This window comes from Corythoichthys intestinalis, chromosome 14 (genome assembly GCF_030265065.1).
Source record: "Corythoichthys intestinalis isolate RoL2023-P3 chromosome 14, ASM3026506v1, whole genome shotgun sequence".
In the NCBI taxonomy this organism is placed as follows: domain Eukaryota; kingdom Metazoa; phylum Chordata; class Actinopteri; order Syngnathiformes; family Syngnathidae; genus Corythoichthys; species Corythoichthys intestinalis.
In genome coordinates, this window is record NC_080408.1 from 13,966,994 (window position 1) to 13,991,015 (window position 24,022).

The 24,022-nt window shown below is 42.6% G+C and overlaps 1 protein-coding gene across 4 annotated transcripts in view; it reads right to left on the reverse strand.

Moving 5' to 3' along the window:
• Positions 1–24,022, reverse strand: part of LOC130929877 (dynein axonemal heavy chain 8-like) — a 156,568-nt gene that overhangs the window by 18,552 nt on the left and 113,994 nt on the right. For all 4 annotated transcript variants that reach the window (XM_057857488.1, XM_057857489.1, XM_057857487.1 and 1 more), the window contains 18 exons: positions 20,112–20,215; positions 19,855–20,031; positions 19,465–19,632; positions 19,163–19,378; positions 14,280–14,417; positions 14,079–14,206; positions 11,911–12,079; positions 11,688–11,843; positions 11,464–11,619; positions 8,912–9,094; positions 8,609–8,714; positions 8,284–8,536; positions 8,031–8,221; positions 4,427–4,548; positions 4,249–4,364; positions 1,026–1,228; positions 880–953; positions 421–573 (listed from right to left, as the gene is read on the reverse strand). In XM_057857488.1, coding sequence (XP_057713471.1) covers positions 421–573; positions 880–953; positions 1,026–1,228; positions 4,249–4,364; positions 4,427–4,548; positions 8,031–8,221; positions 8,284–8,536; positions 8,609–8,714; positions 8,912–9,094; positions 11,464–11,619; positions 11,688–11,843; positions 11,911–12,079; positions 14,079–14,206; positions 14,280–14,417; positions 19,163–19,378; positions 19,465–19,632; positions 19,855–20,031; positions 20,112–20,215 — 2,813 coding nt within the window. The remainder of the gene's footprint in view (positions 1–420; positions 574–879; positions 954–1,025; positions 1,229–4,248; positions 4,365–4,426; positions 4,549–8,030; positions 8,222–8,283; positions 8,537–8,608; positions 8,715–8,911; positions 9,095–11,463; positions 11,620–11,687; positions 11,844–11,910; positions 12,080–14,078; positions 14,207–14,279; positions 14,418–19,162; positions 19,379–19,464; positions 19,633–19,854; positions 20,032–20,111; positions 20,216–24,022) is intronic.

Below are 24,022 nucleotides of genomic sequence, written 5' to 3' on the forward strand. Positions count from 1 at the left end.
TTTTTCAAGACACGTTTCGAGAGCAGCAACCAAATTTCAATATTATTTCATTGAGTTTTTCCCAAGAATCACAAAAATAGACATGACCGAAAAACCTTATTACCTCATTGTGTTTGGTTTAAATTCATTTTAACGTGTACAGTGCACTATCGTTTAACTTCTATTTTATTTCCTACTTGTAGGCTCTGTATTAATTACTTTAGCAATACTTGTCTCTGTGATAACAATTACTGTATACAATTTGTCTGTGCGCATAAAAAAAAACAAAAAACAAAGACGTAGAATGAAACTAACAAAATAAACCAAGTGTTTAGTGTCATGAATTATTCCATACACTGACTAATTTTCACGACAAAAAAATATGCAGATGGAACTCTACGGAGTGAAATAGGAGATATTTCAAAATAAATCTGTGGGTACCTGAAGGAGCGTAATGGAGAAAAGGTCATGTGGCTCAGTGGTGACCCACACTCTGAAGGTTTTATGGACTGTCTCTGTGAATGTGACGGTTTCTAACAATTCGTCCATGAACTCCAGACCCAAGTGACAATTCTGCAGGAGCACCCAGCCTCCCTGTGGGTATCAGAGTAGACTCTAGCCATTGCAAACATAATCACACTGAAGAGTAACAACATTCCCCTTAACTGTATTTTTACAAATCACTATTTTGGGTTAAAAATAAATAAAATAAATCTCAATCCTACAACTCTACAATTTTAGCATTTGGGATACAAGTGTATCCCACATGACGCCAAATGTGATGTCCACATATGTGGCCACAGGATCTCAATTAAAATTATATGTATATTTTTATTATTAACTCATTGGCTGCCCTTAAGTTGTTCCAAGCTTTCCTCATTTTTAATGCACAGTACATACCTCCGCCATTGAAACACTAACAAGCTTCCTTGCATGCACCTCTTGCCCTTGGCCCATAGAGATGGACCTACATCCTAGGAGACACCATAAAACAGTGACACAGAGGTATAGCATTTAAAAAAATGGTGGCGGCTCAGCAGACTCACCAACATTAAGCTTCTTGGCGAGGGCTTCTATTTGGTTGGTTGGATCCGAGCCCATGGACAAGAAGCAGATGAGTGGTGTACGGGTATCGCTTTCCTCCCAAGTGGCGTGCAGGTTCAGCAGGACGGGCTCAGCAAACTTGGCACCCATGGACTCGCCCACGTACTTCCGGGCCTGAGCCAAGGTGCGGTCCGGGCACCAAGACCTAACACCCAAAACTCACTGGTTGTGCCTCATTGTGTTGAAAGCAATTGCTGCCTATGTCTCAACATGTAATTAATGTTTTACCAATCCCATTTTTTGGCTCCCGATACAGATTCTGACTGTATTGTATCAATACTTTTTTTTTTTTTTTTTTTTTTATTATATACAGAGGGCACGGTTACATGGAGGGTTAGATGATTCGCTGTGGCGACTAGTGTTGTTAATTTTACTTTAAAAAATTAATTACAGTTACAAATTACTTCTCCCAAAAAGTAATTGCGTTAGTAACTCAGTTACCTGAATTTAAGAGTAATTAGTTACTTGGCAAAGTAACTAGTGATAATTTTCATTTTTGTTTTTTTATCTCAAAAAAAAAAAAAAAAAAGGTCACACAATGTGAAGTTTAAAGGGTTTTTGGGACAATTGGCCCTAGCCCAATTCTTTACCCTCCACTTAACTAGACACAAGGGTATTGCGATAACTAGATAGTAACCTTTGCTGTGTGTGGAAATCATTTAAAGTTGTGAATCAACCGTTAAAGTTGTTAAAATTGCTCCCGCTAGTGCATTAGTTCCCTTCTGTCTACTTTCAACATGTGTAAGTTTTAAAACTGTTTCATCATTTAAAGGTAGATTTAAGTCAAGATTTTGCCGATTTAGGACCATTTTAGATAAATTTTTTTTTTTTTTTTTTACAAAAAGTAGGTTCGCTAGGAAGGATCTCTACAACAGAGCCTTCCTGAGAGGTCTACTGCTTTAAGATGGCGGCTGTTTACTAACGCATGTAGTCCTTAAACATGTTGCCAATGCAGCCGTGTCTAACATTTGCATCTAGTTCTATAATATGTGATATCTACCTTATCATGTGGGCGTAGTTTGTAGGCTACAGTCAGGTATTATTGGAGCCACCTAGCATTGTGTTTGCAACGCACTCCTGCTCTGCTCTCTCGTCTCCGTGAGTCCATCTCTCTGACTTTTTTTATTCAACCAACTTAGTAACGCATGGTAACGCACGCCTTTCCCGCCTCAGTAACGGTAACGGCGTTGCCAAGATGAGAAAAGTAATTAATTAGATTACTCACAACTGAAAAAAATAACGCCGTTAGTAACGCCGTTATATTGTAACGCCGTTATTAACAACACTGGTGGCGACCCCTGAAGGGGAAAGACTATCTATAGGCCTATAGTATCTACTGTAAAGTAATTGCTATGATGACCTGGTCATCTAACGTTTAGACCAGGGATGTCCAAACATTTTGCAAAAGGGGCCAGATTTGGTGTGGTAAAAATGTGGGGGGCCGACCTTGACTGACGTCCTTTACGTAGAACAATATATTTAAGCAAATTTTAGCAAGCCCTTCTGTGTGTCACATTTGCTTTATTATTTTTTTAAATTAATCATTTCAACAATCTCGCAACTAGCCTTTGTGGCGTTCTCTTTCGACTCTCGGGCTCTTGCGAAATACTGCTGCTGTGAAATTAAACTAGCTTCAAGTTGCTTCAATTTCTCGCTGCGTATGTTCCCTGTAATCTTTTCGGACATGTCAGCGTGTCTTGTTTGGTAACATCGCCTCACACTGAACTCTTTAAAAAGAGTGACTGTCTGTTTGCAAATGAGGCAGACACAGTTGCGTATTTTAGTGAAGAAATAATCCAATTCCCACCTATCCTTGAAGCGTGGCCGTCGCAGTCAACTTTTTTGTTGTTGATTGTCGCCATTTTAGGAAATTGGAAGTAAAGGGTCACACGGGGTAATGTTGTTTAGAGTACTGCTGCCTTTTAGTGGGTAAATGAGGAGCAGCATTTAGTGTGTAAGCTACTTCATATGCTGGTAGCAGTACTGTTGACCAATTTATTAAGTCTGTGTGCGGGCCAAACATTATTGATTTTATGGCAGAGGCTAGGGGCGGGATGAAATTTGACCACGGGCCACATTTGGCCCCAGGGCCGGACTTTGGACATGCCTGGTTTAGACGGATACTTTTATTAGGATCAAAAGTCTTATCAGAACAAAAATGCTTCATGTACACACCCCATTCGGAATACAGGTAGTCCCAGGGTTACGAACAAGTTGTGTCCCTACGCTGGCACCGTAACCCTATGTTCCGCGTAAGTCGGAATTAACCCTTAAAGTACTTCAAAATAACTATCCAAATAGTCCAAAAGTATTGTATTTTGTTAAATGATAGAGGATACCCTGCCTTCTGGTGGCAGCGTTGGGTCTGGCTGGACTGTCGCCTTATATGACTACGAAGTAGACTGAGATGTCTGACTGGATGAAGGATAGCTGCGCTCTGGTTTGGCCCACATAAGTCTGTAAGTTGTTTCAGCTAATATATGTTTGTGTATGCATTTGTAATTAAGTTTAGAGCGACAATTTGTAGAGTTACGTGTGAGAGATTTGCTATGAGAATTGTAAATATGTTAGCATTCATAGCATTTAAGCTAGCGGACTTTTGTTAGACAAATTAGGCTAATTTTATCTACTAAATTTACATATTGATTAGACTAGATGGACGTTTCAACACCAACTGTTTTGTGTTAAGTGTTTTCAGTAGGTGGATGGCGAGATAGTGTAAAGCGCTTTGAGCGCCTTGAAAGGTGGAAAAGCGCTATATAAGTATAACACCATTTACCATTTTTAAAATGTGTGTTGTTTTGAACAAAAGTGCACATACTGTATGTGTGTTACAGCTTTGCAAATTGTCAAGAGTCAAGGAAGTCAAAAGCTTCAAAAAGCACAGTTGCCTTGTTTGCTGTCTGTAAAGCTGAACAACTTCACGTTTAGTGTGGACAGAACATGTCATATTAATAACGTAAAGTAAAAAATAAGATACTGTGAGGTACAATAAGGTACTGTTTGTGCGACTAAAAAAATAAAAATGGCTGGAGACAAAATGGTGGACGAGACTCCGGCATTGTAAAGTCGAAATTATGTAATTCGAGTACGTTGAAACCCAGGGACTACCTGTATTCTAAACTGATCCAACCCATTCCGATGAAGTGCAAAGATATTCAGTACCTGATTAGCATGAGTTTATTGAAGACATCTAAGTTGTTGTAGCCATCTGGGATGACAGTTTCCTCCGGGGCATCACCGTTGGCCCACACTTTCCAATGTTTTCCACTCTTGCCCACCTGCAACGAGCAAGAAAGTGTCACTTGGGAAATAAGAACACTTGAATTCATCCAAAGTCAACCTGATTGAGAATATTGGCAAACTGAGGCAGTTTGCTGAGTTCCACTAGGTTCAGCCAAACAATGTCAAGGACCCAGGAGAACGGCTTCGGCGGGCACGCCTTCAGATCCAGAGCAGCGCCACCTGGAGGATAAGCACTCCACTAAATGCTTGGATTATTCATGGTAGCTTTGCATGCACTCTTTTAATTCTTCCACTTCTTCTCTTTAATCTTACTCTCTCACTTTTTCGGTACGCTACTCCTTCCACATGCTTTCACCTATCGACTCTGTTCCATCTTCAACATATTCCAAAAATTCATGCCACACGGACTTCTATAAGGTTTTTGCTAAAAATTCTCAGTTCTCCCATAATATTGTTTTTTTCACCCAAAAAGTCCCATCCATTGACTATGGCACATTATGCAATACAATATTTCAGCTTTGATAGCTTCCAATTCATTTTTCATGACATTCACGTAATTCCAACGATACCCCCCCCCCCCTTTTTTTTTTTTTTTTTTTGAAGTGGGAGGGGGGTGGGCTACTTTGCAGTTTTTCACTTATTGTGGCGAGTTGTGGTTCCCATTAACCACGAAAAACTAGGGATCACTGTATTTTTTTTTCTGTGTTCTGACAGTTTTACGTGAGTGTATTAACTTTTATTCTGTATTCTTTGTTTTACTTGGATTATGCGCAACTCTCATTTTATGTTTATTGTGCAATTTATTTATAACATATATTTGTTACATGTTTTGATGCAATTTCATGCTTTATAAAAGATTTATGTCTTAATTTTGGGGAGCTTGAAACGGATTAGGGCATTTACATGGAAAACGCGTCTCTACTTACGGAATTTTCTGTTTAAGAAACTGCTTCCAAAACCAATTAATTTCTTAAGTAGAGGTACCACTGTACTGCAAAGGTTTATTATTTTCTAGCTGAGTTAAATTACATTGATTGTTATATTTACAATTAAATGTGGGCAGATTTCTAACAGAACACAAGGGCTCAATACGTTGTCTAACTGTTTCAAATATATATTAGTAACTTACAAAACTGCAAGTGACATCACAGGGTGACGGTAAAAAAAAAAAGCTGTGACTTCTTCGTAATGCTACTTATAGTCAGGAAGCATATACAATCATGTGAAAAAATTAAGACACCCCATTAAATATTCAGTTCTTTATTAAGAAATGTTCACATATCAATGTCTGATCTTGTTTTTCTCTTTTTCTGGAAAAGAACGTGATTTAATTGCAGGCAACCAACTAAAATTAACATTGTTTTACTCATTAAACCAAATATATCAACAAAAATGCATATTCTAACTGAGGAAAAAGTAAGGACACCCTACCACCGAATAGCTAGTGCAGTGGTTCTTAACCTTGCTAAAGCTATCGAACCCCAAGAGTTTCACAAGAATCGTCAACGAACCCTTCAGAATTTTAATATAATAATAGTTTTTTTTTGTTTTTGTTTTTTTAATTTATAACCGATATAGCTTAGCTAGCAAGCTATTATCTAACTAAATTCCTGCTGAAATTTTTTTTAATTTACGACAAATAATTTTGCCTATTGCTGTTGATTTATCACGTTGTTCCTTTTTTTTGTTTTCATGTTTTAATTATCTTTTTATTCTTGAATCATATTTGAATCTTTACATCACATACTATTTTCATGGTTTCAAATGATGCAATTTTTTAAAATTATCTATGCAGTTTACGCTGCCTGTAGGTCTGTTATACTTCTTCATACCAAGTGTCAACTTTCCACTGAGCAAACCAGTTTCTCCTCCCATCAGCTAGAGGGCTAGCAGTTGAAAGAAATGGAATAAAGTCTGTAAATTGGGGGCAAATGAGTCCAAAACCTAGTCTATAATCACTTTGCCTTTAGTCATAGTATAAAAATGGGGTCCTGTCTATTCTTCTTCGCTGAACCCCTTAGACTTAACGGTACTCACCGAACCCCTGGGGTCCGATCGAACCCAGGTTAAGAACCACTGAGCTAGTGTTACCCCCTTTGGCTGAAATAACTTCAGCGAGACGCTTTTTGTAGCCATCTACCAGTCTTTGACATTGGTCTGAAGAAAGTTTGCCCCACTCCTCAACGCAGAATACTTTCAACAGTGAATGACTGTTGAAGTGAGAGAAAACAGCATGGTGAGATCAAAGGAATTGTCTGAGGCCTTCAGAAAGAAGATTGTAGACGCTTACGAGTCTGGTAAGGGATTTCAAAAGAGCTGAAAAGACTTTAAAATCCGCCCTTTCCACTGTCTGGAAAATTGTCTACAAGTGGAAGACATTCAAAACAACTGCCAACATGCCCAGGTCTGGCGGTCCAAGCAAGTTCACCCCAAGAGCAGACCACAAGATGCTAAAAGAAGTCTCAGAAATCCCTAAAATGTCATCACGGGACCTACAGCAGGCTCTTGCTGCTGTTGATGTGAAAGTGCATGCAAACTTCTTGGGAGGTGTGCAAGGAGGAAACCTTTACTTTCCAAGAAGAACATGAAGGCCAGACTGACGTTTACCAATGTGAATGTAGACAAAGACCAGGACTTCTGGAATAATGTTCTATGGACAGATGAATCTAAAATTGAATTATTTGGACACCAGAACAGAGGACATGTTTGGCATAAATCCAATACAGCAATCCAGGAAAAGATCCTCATACGAACTGTAAAGCATGGAGGTGGAAGTGTTATGGTTTGGGGATGCTTTGCTTGAGCAGGACCTGGCCAGCTCACCATCATAGAATCCACCATGAATTCTATCGTGTACCAGAGATTGCTTGAGGAACATGCGAGATCATCTGTGAAAAAATTAAAGCTGAAGTGAAACTGGACCCTGCAATATGACAATGACCCAAAACATGCGAGTAAATCCACCAAGGACTGGCTGAAAACATATGGAGAGTCCTGGAATCGCCGAATCAAAGCCCAGATTTTAATCCCATTGAGATGCTGTGGGGTGACTTGAAACAGGCTTTACAAGAAACCCCTGAAACATCTCACTGTTGAAAGTATTTTGTGTTGAGGAGTGGGGTAAACTTTCTTCAGACCGATGTCAAAGACTGGTATATGGCTACTAAAAACGTCTCACTGAAGTTACTTCAGTCAAAGGGGGTAACACTAGCTATTAGGTGGGTTTCAGTCAAAGGGGGTAACGCTACCTATTAGGTGCTAGGGTGTCATTACTTTTTCCTCAGTTAGAATATGCATTTTTGTTGATATATTTGGTTTAATGAGTAAAACAATGTTAATTTTTGTTGTTTACCTGCAATTAAATCACTTTCTTTTCATATGTGAACATTTCTTAATAAAGAATTGAGTATTTAATGGGGTGTCCTAATTTTTTCACATGACTGTATATACATTTATTCAATCATGTTTCAGTATACCTATTCCCTAAGTTTGTTCTTTTAATCTGGCCCCTAAAATGTATTTAAAAGATAAATAAATAAATAAATAAATAAACAACCATAACATAACTGTTACAGCATTAAAATGCATTAAAGTCGACTACGTATTTTGCACTCCAGCTCAATCAGACAGAATTTTTAAAATCCCACTGTGAACTGAACTAAAAAGCACAAGTGATCATACATTTGTTTAAATGATCACACCTTTGATTAGTGTCTGAAATTGACTGTGTTGTATCCTGCCGTTCTGCAGATCGATCTTCAGGGCCATAAGCATGGTGAAGATGAACTTGTGGTTTTCATACAAACCTCGCACCGTGTATCGGAATACTTCGTATGTCAAGTATTCGATGATGTTTGCGATTCGTTTGCTCGTTTTGGCCGACTTCTCCGACCTGCGAAACGAATGCTTAATTAGTAACATGAAAGGGATTGGGTGGAAAAAAAGCAACTTTACCTGGCCAGCGAAATGTCGAAAATTTTGAGGAACTGACCGAGGGAGGTCTGATACATGACGTTGACCATGCTCATCTCAGTGATGAGGAAGTAAAGAATGCTACCTCGGCACGCCACCGCGCGATACTCGGACTGCGCCGCTTTGATTTTCTCCTCTGCTTCGGCCGCGACGCTCAGCTTGACACTGACCTCAGCAGCCGTTTGTTTGGTGGTGCTCAAAATTCCAATCATGGAGTCGTCGTCCACCAAGGAACCTGCGGACCACACGGAGATGCCTAACATATTCCAAGCCTTACCGATGTCAATTCACAGGAATGATTTTGGACCTTTGGTGGTGCTGAGTTTGTACAGCAGGTTGTCCTCCAGCTCCTGCATCTTCCTTTTGTTGGACGTTACATCCTCAATAAGTTTCAGTCGCTCGTTTTCTAGTTCCTGTCAATGTATTGCCAAAATGTATATGATCGGGAAAAATTATCGGGAATGATTGGAATGATTGGAATCGGGAGCAAAAAAAAAGCAATCGGATCGGGAAATATCGGGATCGGCAGATACTCAAACTAAAACGATCGGGATCGGATCGGGAGCAAAAAACATGATCGGAACAACCCTGCTGGAAAGTCTCCATATACCTTCTTCTCAGCGAGGATGACACGGCCCAGCAGCTGGTCCTCTAAGCCTTTCATGTTGACAGTAAAGTCAATGATGGATGTCTTGGCGCTCACCTCTGGAGTGTACGATGGGTTTGGCAGTTTGGTGGTAATGTAAAGCCGAAACTTATTGGACACGTCCACGTCCTTGTCTCCCACTTTCACCTACAGGTGGAAAAAACACATGAAACTAGGCCAGCAAGCAGGACTGAACGGGCCCTCGCAGTGTGGTGCAAGTAGGCCGGCACGCAGGTCAGAGTAGTGGCAAATTTTGGAATTAGAAATACATTCAAACACCTAGGAGAAAAAGCCCCTATTGAAGAGGGTCCTACAAAAAAACGAGGCCCCACTGAGCTTAATCTTTTAATTGGGCCAATTCGACCAAGTGTGCCGAATTTTGTGGCTTTATAAGCTGTGTTCCAACTACCACGGTTTACAGTTTTCATTTACAGTCATGTGAAAAAATTAGGACACCCCATTAAATATTTAGTTCTTTATTAAGAAATGTTCACATATAAATGTCTGATCTTGTTTTTCTTTATCACCGGAAAAGAAAGTGATTTAATTGCAAGTAAACAAAAAAAAAAATTAACATTGTTTTACTCATTAAACCAAATATATCAACACAAATGCATATTCTAACTGAGGAAAAAGTCAGGACACCCTACTACCTAATAGCTAGCGTTACCAACTTTGGCTGAAATAACATCAGTGAGACGCTTTTTGTAGCCATCTACCAGTCTGTGACATCGGTCTGAAAAAAGTTTGCCCCACCCCTCAACGCAGAATACTTTCAGCTATGACATGTTTGAGGAATTTCTGGCATGTACTGCCCGTTTCAAGTCACCCCACAGCATCTCAATGGGATTAAGATCTGGGCTTTGACTCGGCCAATCCAGGACTCTATTCCTTTTCAGTAAATCCTTGGTGGATTTACTATTTAATTTTTTGTTGTTGCATGTTGCAAGGTCCAGTTACGCTTCAGCTTTATTTTTTCACAGATGATCCCACATGTTCCTCAAGCACCCTCTTATACACAATAGAATTCGAGGTGAGTTCTAAGATGGTGAGCTGGCCAGGTCCTGCTTTAGCAAAGCATCCCCAAACCATGACACTTCCACCTCCATGCTACACAGTAGGAATTATGTTATTTTCCTGAAATGCTGTATTGGGTTTACTCCAAACATGTCCTCTGTTCTGGTGTCCAAATAATTCCATTTTAGATTCATCTCCCCAAAGGACATTATTCCAGGAGTCCTTGTCATTGTCTACATTCACTCTGCACTCTTGCACACCTCCCATGAAGGTTAAGCTTCTGTTTCTGATTGTAGAGGCATGCACTTTCACATCAACAGCAGCAAGAGCCTGCTGGAGTTCCCGTGATGACATTTTAGGGTTTTTGGAGACTTCTTTTAGCATCTTGCGATCTGCTCTCGGGGTGAACTTGCTTCGACGGCCAGACCTGGGCATGTTAGCAGTTGTTTAGAATGTCCTCCACCTGTAGACTATTTTCCGGACAGTGGAATGGCTGATTTTATATTCTTTTGAGATCTTTTGGAATCCCTCTCCAGATTCATAAGCGTCTACAATCTTCTTTTTGACGACCGCAGACAGCTCCTTTAATCTCACCATGGTGTTCTCGCTCACTTCAACAGTCAGTCACTGTTGAAAGTGTTCTGTGTCGAGGAGTGGGGCAGACTTTCTTCAGACCGATGTCAAAGACTAGTAGATGGATGCAAAAAGCGTCTCACTGAAGTTAAGGGGGTAAAAGGTGGAAACACTAACAATTAGGTGGTAGGGTGTCACTTTCAATATGCATTTTTGTTGATATATTTGGTTTAACGAGTAAAACAATGTTAATTTTTTTTGTTTACCTGCAATTAAATCACTTTCTTTTCCGGTGATAAAGAAAAACAAGATCAGACATTGATATGTGAACATTTCTTAATAAAAACCTGACTATTCAATGGGGTGTCCTAATCTTTTCACATGACTGTACGTATTAGTAGGATTTCTATTGCAAAAACAAAATATTTTTTTAAACTTGGAAAATCACATTAAAAAAGATTTTGTGATGAAACTAACTGCAACAAAATATACTTTGAAAATAAAACCAACCCAAAATAATCTGATGGTGATTTTGTTACAAAAAATTATATATATATAAACATGTTGACATGTGTATTTTATTTAAATATTCTTTCTAAACACTTGGACTTATTGTTTTATAGTATCTAAGAAGAGCAGCATTGTTTCACAGCTAATAAAGTTGACGTGTAAGACAAAAAAAAAAATCAACGTCTCGCTGGTGACCTGAAGATGGAATTGCCTCGTTTTGTTTTGTCAAAGGTTGCTATAGGCAGATTCAAATGTATACAAATTGAAAGAACAAAATAAAAACATTTTTTTCTCAAAAACTGAAGAAAAATCAGTTGTAAAACAACAAAGCTAATTATACTGTTTGTTATCTCATTGTGTGTAAACCAACAGTAATAAATAAATAAATAAATAAATATTGCATTACACAAAAGTACCTTGAAGTTGGAGCCCGATTTGAAAAAGTTTTTCTCCAGAACATTGTCAAGGGCGGGGTCAAGCTCCTCACCCACATCTTCTATAAGTAGTGGTTTGCCCAAGGAGATGGAATCCTCCAAGTGCGTACGAAAGAACCTGTGGTTGAGGGACGTCACCTGCAAGCGAGACAAAAGCCAGCGTGAAATGTTTTAGTTTTTGTTCAGCCGTGGCGAATAAAACATACCTGCAGGTTATTGGCCCTTTCTTTTGCGGTGATCCAAGTCTTTCCCTGAGTCTGGGGATCAACCAGGAGAGGATACCTTGATGCTTTAGTGACAATAATGCCATTCTGCACTGACAAGTCATCTCCAGGCAGCCCCTGAAGATTCCACTCACTGATCTAGGCCAGACAAACACACTAAAATTCTATTTCCCACAGAGTGTGGTTTTATTTTCACTGTTCTTACAGTTGGAGCGTCAACCAGGGTGGCGATCAGATTGAGGTTTTCTGTGAAGGGGATTTTTTGGGACACCAGCTCGCCTTTCCACATGTCCAGCAACATGTCGCGGAAATTCTGGTTGAAGGGGCCGCAGTATGAGAGGAAGCCAGTGAGCTGCAGGACGTCACCAACCAGTCTAATCCATGGAAAAGAAAGATAGATATTGTATGGGTCTCTTAAATATTGAGGGGGGCCAAACTGCTTTTTTGTTTGACAGTTTTTCGAATAACCCGTACACCATAATTTTCGCACTATAAGGCAGACCTCACTATAAGCTGCTACCCACCAAATTTGACACAAAAATGGCATTTTTTTTTTATAGATAATCCGTACTGGATTATCTACTGCTTTTCAATATACTGGTAAATAATACGCTTTAACAGGGGTCCCCAAACTACGGCCCGCGGGTCGGATACGGCCCGCCCCGACATTTGGTCCGGCCCCCTGAACAATACCAGAGAGCATTTTGAATTTTTTTTTTTTTTCTCTCTCAATAGTGTTATTCATTTTCTGGCCTTTTTCTGTGAGGGTTATTTGGTTATTATCTATTTGATTAATAGTGTTATTATTAATAATAATTATTATATTATATTATATTATTTTTTTTATTTTATTTACTTTTGTTCCGTGAAATATCCAGAAAGGGTTATTTGATTGTGGCTTTCTGAAAAACAATAATTTTTTTACATTTAGGCACTCCTTCAATTTTTCTGTTACAAACTGACCCCGGCTCCTCATCAGAGAAGGGAAAAGTTATGTGGCCCTCATTGGAAAAAGTTTAGGGACCCCTGCAAGTTTAACACATATTGCCAACGGCAGACCAACGACCTATATGCCAATATATACCACTATTTTTTATTTCTATTGGAAAAATGTTTCAGTAAAATGTTACACATTCTTGTGCATTTGCCACTTATTGCCACAGTTAATATTGAGGCTTTGGGCCTCTTTTGACCTTGTTGTGAGTTTGTTTAATCAGAAGTCACAACCTTACAAACTTAATGCCAATCAAAACGTTTGTTCTTTTCCCCCAAATTAGAATCGATAGGAGAATCGATAAAGAATCGAATCGTTAAGCAATATCGATAATGGAATCGGAATCGTAAAAATCCTATCAATTCCCATCCCTACACATGACACTGTGCTGTCATTTTAATCTGTATGAGCGGGACATGTGCGTTAATTGCGTCAAATATTTTAACGTGATTAATTTAAAAAATTAATTACCGCCCGTTAACGCGATAATTTTGACAGCCCTAAAAATATATGAAGTAACTTTTTTTCATGCTGAAAGAAGAAAGTACAGTGGGGAGAACATGTATTTGATACACAGTCAATGGGAAAACCCATTGGCAGTGTATCAAATACTTGTTCTCCCCACTGTAATCTTTCTTTTGGTGGGTTCCATGTTTATATAGCAATAGAACAGAATTTTCTGTGGGCCTTGCAAAATCAGTCAAAATCCAGTAAAACAGCTGGGAGCGAAGGGGGTTGCACCGGTGAAAATGGCTGGGAGTGAATTTAATGACATCTGTCATTAGCATTCATTAATGCCCATGATAATGTCATGTAATAATTATGATGGTCTAATGGCAGTCTTATGACGTCGCTCTCAAATAAAGTGTTACCTATTAACCCAAATAAATCAACAAATAAGCCGCACTGGACTATAAGCCGCAGGATTCAAAATGAGGGAAAAAGTAGCGGCTAATAGTCCGAAAATTACTGTAGTTTAAACCTTTAAATACCTGCAACATGAAGCAATTATCAGAGAATCCTAAAAATTGAAAAATTAGGTCCTAATGAAACCTTTTTTTCAAATTTGTAAAAAGAAAAGTCAAAATGAATATGTGTAATAAGCGCTCTGATATCTATAACCCTTGCTAAATCCTGTTTGTTTTTCTCATGGAACCTGCAGATGTATGCGTTGACTTGCATCCATCATATACTTTTTCAAAAAGAATTGTCAAAATTCTGAATTAGTCTCAACATCATGAAATTTTAGGTGTATCAAATGTGATACGTTTGGCAATAAAGGGTTAAGAGAAGTGACTAGAAAACAAAATGAACTAATTCAATGGAGCATTTTTTTTACAAGACCTACACAATTTAGAGAAGAAATGGGAAGAACCCACCTTTTGATCTGAGATTTAAATTCTTTGCTTTGCTGAGTCCAACGAACCTTCTCGTTACTCAGTCCGCCGATGAGGTCAGAGGCAGCCTGCATTTTATTCTTACACGCCTCGGAACGATCAAGCAATTCCTGAAGGGAATTGCTCAGGCGTTAGCAGACCCAAACTTTAGTTTCCGTCAAGTCTATCGCTCACATAGCCTACCTGTTTCTCTTTGCTGGCGGCATCGCTCTTGGCTTGCACGAGGGCTAGCTCAGCTTCCTTTTCAGCTAGCGTGTCCTGTGCTGCTTTTTGCTCAGCGCTGGCCTTTTTGTAGCGCACTTCCTGAACTGCCAGATTAGCCTAGCCACAAAGGACACATGTTAAATAGAAGATTATGATATATGGAATCCACTTCATTATACAAACAGGATTACTACAAGTTTAATCAAGTTAAATTTAAGACTTTCTAAGACCTTTTCAAGACCGAAAAGAACAGAATTTGATTCCGGAGCTATTTTTTTCCCCCCCGCAAGATGGTTTTTATCATTAACGACTGGTCTGAGGAGCTCTTCCAAGCATGCCAGGAAAAAAAGGGAAGGGCAACAATTAAGGGAACTCTAGGTGTCAGTTGGGTGCAAAAATGGTTTGACTGACCATTCCAATGTGTCTTTTTGTTTTTTTTTGTCTTGAAACTTGGTAGCTACAGTTGTGGTCAAAAGTTTACATACACTTGTGAAGAACATAATGTCATGGCTCTCTTGAGTTTCCAGTTATTTCTACAACTCAGATTTTTCTCTGATAGAGTGATTGGAACAGATACTTCTTTGTCACAAAAAACATTCATGAAGTTTGGTTCTTTTATGACTTTATTATGGGTGAACAGAAAAAAGTGATCAAATCTGCTGGGTCAAAAATATACATACAGCAGCGCTAATTTGGTAACATGTCCCTTGGCCATTTTCACTTCAATTAGGCGCTTTTGGTAGCCATCCACAAGCTTCTGGCAAGCTTCTGGTTGAATCTCTGACCACTCCTCTTGACAGAATTGGTGCAGTTCAGTTAAATTTGATGGCTTTCTGACATGGACTTGTTTCTTCAGCATTGTCCACAAGTTCTCAATGGGGTTTAAGTCAGGACTTTGGGAAGGCCATTCGAAAACCTTCATTCTAGCCTGATTTAGCCATTCCATTACCACTTTTGATGTGTGTTTGGGGTCATTGTCCTGTTGGAACACCCAACTGCGCCCAAGACCCAATCTTCGGGCTGATGACGTTAGGTTATCTTGAAGAATTTGAAGGTAATCCTCCTTCTTCATTATCCCATTTACTCTCTGTATAGCACCAGTTCCATTGGCAGCCAAACAGCCCCACAGCATAATACTACCACTACCGTGCTTGACGGTAGGCATGGTACTTGGGGTTAAAGGCCTCACTTTTTCTCCTCCAAATATATTGCTGGGCATTGTGGCCAAACAGCTCGATTTTTGTTTCGTCTGACCACAGAACTTTCTTCCAGAAGGTCTTATCTTTGTCCATGTGATCAGCAGCAAACTTCAGTCGAGCCTTAAGGTGCCGCTTTTGGAGCAAGGGCTTCCTTCTTGCACGGCAGCCTCTCAATCCATGGAGATGCAAAACACGCTTGACTGTGGACACTGACACCTGTGTTCCAGCAGCTTCTAATTCTTGGCAGATCTGCTTTTTGGTGATTCTCGGTTGAATCTTCACCCTCCTGACCAATTTTCTCTCAGCAGCAGGTGATAGCTTGCGTTTTCTTCCTGATCGTGGCAGTGACAAAACAGTGCCATGCACTTTATACTTACAAACAATTGTTTGCACTGTTGCTCTTGGGACCTGCAGCTGCTTTGAAATGGCTCCAAGTGACTTTCCTGAAATGGCTCCAAGTGACTTTCCTGACTTGTTCAAGTCAATGATTCGCTTTTTCAGATCCATGTATGTATATTTTTTGACCCAGCAGATTTGATCACTTTTTCTGTTAAACCATAATAAAGTCATAAAAGAACCAAACTTCATGAATGTTTTTTGTGACAAAGTCCAATCACTCTATCGGAGAAAAATCTGAGTTGTAGAAATAACTGGAAACTCAAGAGAGCCATGACATTATGTTCTTCACAAGTGTATGTAAACTTTTGACCACAACTGTAATAGTATACTATAAAATTAATACTATGTATTTAATTTTTGTGACTGTGAGTATGTGTGCCTTTCATTCAAAATAATTGTGGTAATATTTCAGTGTGCCCCCTACTTTATCTATTTTCTGGTTAAAACAAACAAAAGTTGAACAGTTTTTCCCCTCCCTTAAAAATGCGGAATGCACACCAGAAACAGCGTCTGAACTCACACAAAGAAGTCTGAAAATGGTTGTCCGGGACAGTGCAAATCATTCTAACATTTAGAACAATTATAGACAATGACATACCACAAAAAGAGTAAGAATTGTTTTGATTCCTGTTAAAGAGGTGAAGTCACAGTCTTTCTGTTTACATATTTTTTGCACTAGTTAATGCCAGCAGCATTTGACCTCATTGTTTGTGATTTATTATTGATATTTATGTTATGTATTCATACGTTAATAAAGATTTAGGTGTTCCAAAATGTTTTTGTGGATTAATAAGCTTCAACAAAAAATTCATTAATAAAGTAGTAAAAAAAAAAAAAAAAATATATATATATATATATATATATACAGTGGGGAGAACAAATATTTGATACACTGCCGATTTTGCTGGTTTTCCCACTTGCAAGCCATGTAGAGGTCTGTAATTTGTATCATAAGTTCTCTTCAACTGTGAGGGACGGAATCTAATACAAAAATCCAGAAAATCACATTGTCTAATTTTTAAATAATAAATTTGTATTTAACTGCATTAAATAAGTATTTGATACATTACCAACTAGTAAATATTTCGGCACTTAGTTCTTTTTTAAGAACCCCTCCTGTTCTCCACTCATTACCAGAAGTAACTGCACCTGTTTGAACTTGTTACCTGTACAAAAGACACCTGTTCACATGCTCAAACAAACAAACTCCAACCTCTCCACAATGGCCAAGACCAAAGAGCTGTGTAAGGACATCAGGGATAAAATAATGGACCTGCACAAGGCTGGGATGGGCTACAGGAAAATAAGCAAGCAGCTTGGTGAGAAGGTAACAACTGTTGCAGCGATTATTAGAAAATGGAAGAAGTTCAAGTTGACGGTCAATCTGCCTCGTTGTGGGCCTCCATGCAAGATTTTACCTCGTGGGGCATCACTGATCATGAGGAAGGCAAGGGATCAGCTCAGAACTACACGGCATGACCTGGTCAATGACCTGAAGAGAGCTGGAACCACATTCTCGAAGAAAACCATCGGAAACACATTATGCCGTCATGGATTAAAATCCTACAGCGCACGCAAGGTCCCGCTGTTGAAGCCAGTGCATGTCCAGACACGTCTGAAGTTTGCCACTGACCATCTGGATGATACAGAGGAGCAATGGGGGAAGGTCATGTGGTCGGATGAGACCGAAATTGAACTTTTTGGTCTAAACTCGGCTCGTCGTGTTTGGAGGAAAAAGAAGGATGAGTACAACCCCAAGAGTACCATCCCAACCGTGAAACATGGAGCAGGAAACATCATTTTTTTGGGGCTGCTTCTCTGCCAAGGGTACAGGACGACTGCACCGTATTGCGGGGAGGATGGATGGGGCTATGTATCGCTAGATCTTGGCTGACAACCTCCTTCCTTCAGTGAGAGCCCTGAAGATGGGTCGTGGCTGGGTCTTCCAGCATGACAACGACCCAAAGCACACAGCCAAGGCAACTAAAGAGTGGCTCCGTAAGAAGCATCTTAAGGTCCTGGAGTGGCCTAGCCAGTCACCAGATCTGAACCCGATAGAAAATCTATGGAGGGAGCTGAAAGTCCGTGGTGCCCAGCAGCAGCCCCAAAACCTGAAGATCTGCATGGAGGAGTGGGCCAAAATCCCTGCTGCAGTGTGTGCAAACCTTGTCAAGGACTCCAGGAAACGTTTGGTATCTGTAATATAGCAAACAAAGGTTTCTGTACCAAATATTAATTTCGATTTTTGTGATGTATCAAATACTTATTTCATGCAACTAAATCAGGGGTGTCCAAACTTTTTGCATAGGGGGCCAGATTTGGTGTGGTAAGAATGTGGGGGGCCGACCTTGGCTGACGTCCTTTACGTAGAACAATATGTTTAAGCAAATTTATGCAAGCCATTCTTTGTGTCACATTTGCTTCATTATTATCATTTTTTTTTATTTAATAATTTCAAGAATCTCGCAACTAGCCTTTGTGGCGTTCGACTCTCGGGATATTGCTGCTGTGAAATTAAACTAGCTTCAAGTTGCTTCAGTTTCTCGCTGCGTATCTTCCCTTTAATCTTGTCGTGCATGTCAGCGTGTCTTGTTTGGTAATATTGCCTCACATTGAACTCTTTAAAAACAGCAACTGTCTCTTTGCAAATGAGGCAGACACCGTTGTTGTGCATTTTAGTGAAGAAATAGTCCAATTTCCACCTATCCGTGAAGCATCAACCGTCGCAGTCAACTTTTTGAAATTGGAAAGTCAAGTGTCACACGGGGTAACGTTGCTTAGAGTGCTGCTGCCTTTTAGTGGGTAAATAAGGAGCAAATGTGTAAGCTACTTCATATGCTGGTAGCAATACTGCTGAACAATTTATTAAGTCTCTGTGCGGGCCAGACGTTATTGATCTTATGACAGAGGCTGGGGGCCGGATGAAATTTGACCACGGGCCGCATTTGGCCCCCGGGCCGCACTTTGGACATGTCTGAACTAAATGCAAATTTATTATTTAAAAATCATACACTGTGATTTTCTGTCTTTTTGTATTAGATTCCGTCCCTCACAGTTGAAGAGAACTTATGATACAAATTACAGACCTCTACATGCTTTGCAAGTGGGAAAACCAGCAAAATTGGCAGTGTATCAAATACTTGTTCTCCCCACTGTATTAGATTAGTCGACTAATCGTAAAAATAGTCGGCTGACTAATCGGGAGGAAATTAGTCGTTTGGGACAGCCCTATAGCACACACATTTTTTTAAAGGTGGAGCTCACCTTTAGAGGCAAGACTTCCTTGTTGATGCCATAGAAGGTGGCCATAGCCCTTGTCCATGCCAGCAGACCAGCCACGCTGCCACACACCTTCTTGGCATTTTCCATGGTGTAATCCTCCATTTCAAAGTAGGGCTGCAACAGCTCCACCGTCTCCTCGTTGATCTTGTCCTTGACGAAAAACTGAAGTGACGCCAAGAAGCCTGTGGCGCCCATCAACTAAAAAAAATGAGAAAACAGACGAAGGTCAGGAAATCGGGCATTGGACAACCTGGTCAACCCCATAAAAAAATAAGTAAGCCGACCCTGAGGGCATCTGGCCACGATGGCTTCAGACAGGGCAAGTTTGGATCCACAGTGACAGTCTCCAGCTTTCTTTGAAATAACAACAGACAGCAGTCCATGATCCTCATGATCAGATGTGGAGGCTTGGCCAGTTTCCTCACAGTGGCGATATCAGCAGGCTTGATAGTCTATGGGAAGTTTTTTTGCAGTAAAACACACCATCAGGCAACGAATTTGCAATGGTTTTGAAGTAAAAAATTGGAACATTAAAAAAATCTGATGAAAGCTCTGAAGTTTTTTACCATTTAATCTTGCAAAAAAATATGCCGTATGGCTTGACCGTGATCCCGGAACTTAAAGGGGATGACTGTACTCGATAAATCCCCCTACCAGCCCAACTGCACACTCACATTCAGAGCATTTTCAGCCTCCTGCAATGCCGGCTTGGCCGCCTCCAGTTTTTCCTCTGCGATAGCCCTCTCCTGCGTGATTTCATCCACAATCGCCTGGGCTTTTTCGCTCACTTTCTGGACTTCATTCTTGATTATTGTGGCTGCCTCAGTCGAAATCATCACCTCGGCTAACACCTGAAACATACGTCACCTCATTTCACAGTAGTGGAATACGAGTAGCAGTTTTTGGGTCCTGTGACAAGTTTTCTTTTTACCTTGTCGGCTTTGGCGGAAGCAATAACTAACTCTTTTTCACTGACTTCCAGCTCTTTGGAGAGTTTAGCCACAGACACACTAGCCTCCATCAATTTGTTCAACCCTGGAATTGAGACATACGATAAACTTATTAAGAGAGCCATGGGATATTTTCCCACCAAATCTATTTCCAGAAAATATATATTTTCTGGAAACCAATCATTACCTGTCAATAGTTTTCCACTTTCAGTTTTGGAACATATGATTAGAATTGTTAACTGGTATTTGTCCGTTAAGCACGATAAGTGGTCCTCAACCTTTTTTGAACCACGGACCGGTCTCTTTTTATGGCATATATCCTTGGTCGTAAGCATCCATCCATCCATCCATTATCTTCCGCTTGTTCCGGGGTCGGGTCGCGGGGGCAGCAGCTTTAACAGGGAAGCCCAGACTTCCCTCTCCCCAGCCACTTCAACCAGCTCCTCCGGCGGGATCCCAAAGCGTTTCCAGGCCAGCCGAGAGACATAGTCTCTCCAGCGTGTCCTGCGTCGTCCCCGGGGCCTCCCGCCGGTGGGACATGCCCGGAACACCTCTCCAGGGAGGCGTCCGGGAGGCATCCGAACCAGATGCCCGAGCCACCTCAGCTGGCTCCTCTCTACGCGGAGGAGTAGCGGCTCGATGCCGAGTCCCTCCCGGATGACCGAGCTTCGCACCCTATCTCTAAGGGAGAGCCCGGAAACCCTGCGGAGGAAACTCATTTCGGCCGCTTGTATCCGGGATTTTGTTCTTTCCGTCACGACCCAAAGCTCGTGACCATAGGTGAGGGTAGGAACGTAGATCGACTGGTAAATCGAGAGCTTTGCCTTTCGGCTCAGCTCCTTCTTCACCACTACGGACCGGTGCAGAGTCCGCATTACTGCAGACGCCGCACCGATTCGCCTGTCGATCTCCCGTTCCCTCCTACCGTCACTCGTGAACAAGACCCCAAGATACTTGAACTCCTCCACTTGAGGCAGGATCTCATCCCCGACCCGGAGAGGGCACTCCACCCTTTTCCGACTGAGGACCATGGTCTCGGATTTGGAGGTGCTGATCTTCATCCCAACCGCTTCACACTCAGCTGCGAACCGCACCAGTGAGAGTTGGAGGTCACGGCTTGATGAAGCCAACAGCACTAAATCATCTGCAAAAAGCAGAGCACCCCATGAGTCATCACCTTATCGTGGTGGAGGGGTTTGCGTGTCTCAATGATCCTAGGAGCTATGTTGTCTGGGGCTTCAAGCCCCTGGTAGGGTCACCCATGGCAAACAGGTCCTAGGTGAGAGGCCAGACAAAGTATGGCTCAAAAAGACCCCTTATGATGAGCAACATTAATGAACCCCAGTTTCCCTTGCCCGGACGCGGGTTACCGGGGCCCCCCTCTGGAGCCAGGCCTGGAGGTGGGGCTCGAAGGCAAGCGTCTGGTGGCCGGGCCTGTCCCCATGGGGCCTGGCCGGGCTCAGCCCGAAAAGGCAACGTGGGTTCCCCTTCCCATGGGCTCACCACCTGTGGGAGGGGCCAAAGGGGTCGGGTGCGTAGGGAGTTGGGCAGCAGCCAAAGGCGGGGGCCTTGGCGGTCCGACCCCCAGCTGCTGAAGCTAACTCTTGGGACATGGAATGTCACCTCTCTGGCAGGGAAGGAGCCTGAGCTGGTGTGTGAGGCAGAGAAGTTCCGACTAGATATAGTCGGACTCTCCTCCACACACAGCTTGGGTTCTGGTACCAATCCTCTCGAGAGGGGTTGGACTCTCTTCCACTCTGGAGTTGCCCATGGTGAGAGGCGCCGGGCAGGTGTGGGCATACTTATTGCCCCCCGGCTTGGTGCCTGTACGTTGGGGTTTACCCCGGTAGACGAGAGGGTAGCCTCCCTCCGCCTTCGGGTGGGGGGACGGGTTCTAACTGTTGTTTGCGCTTATGCACCGAACAGCAGTTCAGAATACCCACCCTTTTTGGAGTCCTTGGAGGGTGTGCTAGAGAGCGCCCCCTCTGGGGACTCCCTCGTTCTACTGGGGGACTTCAACGCTCATGTGGGCAATGACAGTGAGACCTGGAGGGGCGTGATTGGGAGGAACGGCCCCCCCGATCAGAACCTGAGTGGTGTTCTGTTATTGGACTTCTGTGCTCGTCACGGTTTGTCTATAACGAACACCATGTTCAAACATAGGGGTGTCCATATGTGCACTTGGCACCAGGACGCCCTAGGCCGCAGTTCGATGATCGACTTCGTAATCGTGTCATCGGACTTGCGGCCGCATGTTTTGGACACTCGGGTGAAGAGAGGGGCGGAGCTGTCAACTGATCACCACCTGGTGGTGTGTTGGCTCCGATGGCGGGGGAAGATGCTGGCCAGACCTGGCAGGCCCAAACGTATTGTGAGGGTCTGCTGGGAACGTCTGGCAGAATCCCCTGTCAGAAAGAGTTTCAACACCCACCTCCGGCAGAACTTCTCCCTTGTCCCGGGGGAGGTGGGGGACATTGAGTCCGAGTGGGCCATGTTCCGCACCTCCATTGTTGAGGCGGCCGATCAGAGCTGTGGCCGTAAGGTGGTTGGTGCCTTTCGTGGCGGCAATCCCCGAACCCGCTGGTGGACACCAGTGGTAAGGGATGCCGTCAAGCTGAAGAAGGAGGCCTATCGGGCCTTTTTGGCCTGTGGGACTCCGGAGGCAGCTGACAGGTACCGGCTGGCCAAGCGGACTGCGGCCTCGGCGGTCACCGAGGCAAAAACTCGGACATGGGAGGAGTTCGGTGAGGCCATGGAAAACGACTTCCGGACGGCTTCGAGGAAATTCTGGTCCACCATCCGGCGTCTGAGGAGAGGAAAGCAGTGCACTATTAACACTGTGTATAGTGAAGATGGTGTACTGCTGACCTCGACTCGGGACGTCGTGAGTCGGTGGGGAGAATACTTCGAAGCCCTCCTCAATTCCACCGACACGCCTTCCTTTGAGGAAGCAGAGTCTGAGGACTCAGAGGTGGGCTCTTCGATCTCTGGGGTTGAAGTCACTGAGGCGGTTGGCAAGCTCCTGGGTGACAAGGCCCCGGGGTGGATGAGATCCGCCTGGAGTTCCTAAAGGCTCTGGATGTTGTAGGGCTGTCATGGCTGACACGCCTCTACAACATCGCGTGGACATCGGGGACAGTGCCTCTGGATTGGCAGACCGGGGTGGTGGTCCCCCTTTTTAAAAAGGGGGACCGGAGGGTGTGTTCCAATTATAGAGGAATCACACTCCTCAGCCTCCCCGGTAAAGTCTATTCAGGGGTGCTGGAGAGAAGGGTCCGTCGGGAAGTCGAATCTCGGATTCAGGAGGAACAGTGTGGTTTTCGTCCCGGCCGTGGAACAGTGGACCAGCTCTACACCCTCAGCAGGGTCCTCGAGGGTGCATGGGAGTTCGCCCAACCAGTCTACATGTGTTTTGTGGATTTGGAGAAGGCGTTCGACCGTGTGCCTAGGGAAATCCTGTGGAGGGTGCTCCGGGAGTACGGGGTACCGAGCCCCTTGGTAAGGGCTTTTCGGTCCCTGTACGACCGGTGTCAGAGTCTGGTCCGCATTGCCGGCAGTAAGTCGAATTCGTTCCCAGTGAGGGTTGGACTCCGTCAAGGCTGCCCTTTGTCACCGATTTTGTTCATAATTTTTATGGACAGAATTTCTAGGCGCAGCCGAAGCGTTGAGGGGGTCCGGTTTGGTGACCTCAACATTGAATCTCTGCTTTTTGCAGATGATTTAGTGCTGTTGGCTTCATCAAGCCGTGACCTCCAACTCTCACTGGTGCGGTTCGCAGCTGAGTGTGAAGCGGTTGGGATGAAGATCACTCAACCTTTTTTGAACCACGGACCGGTGTGATATGGGTCTCTTTTTATGGCATATATCCTTGGTCGTAAGCATAATAAGTTAA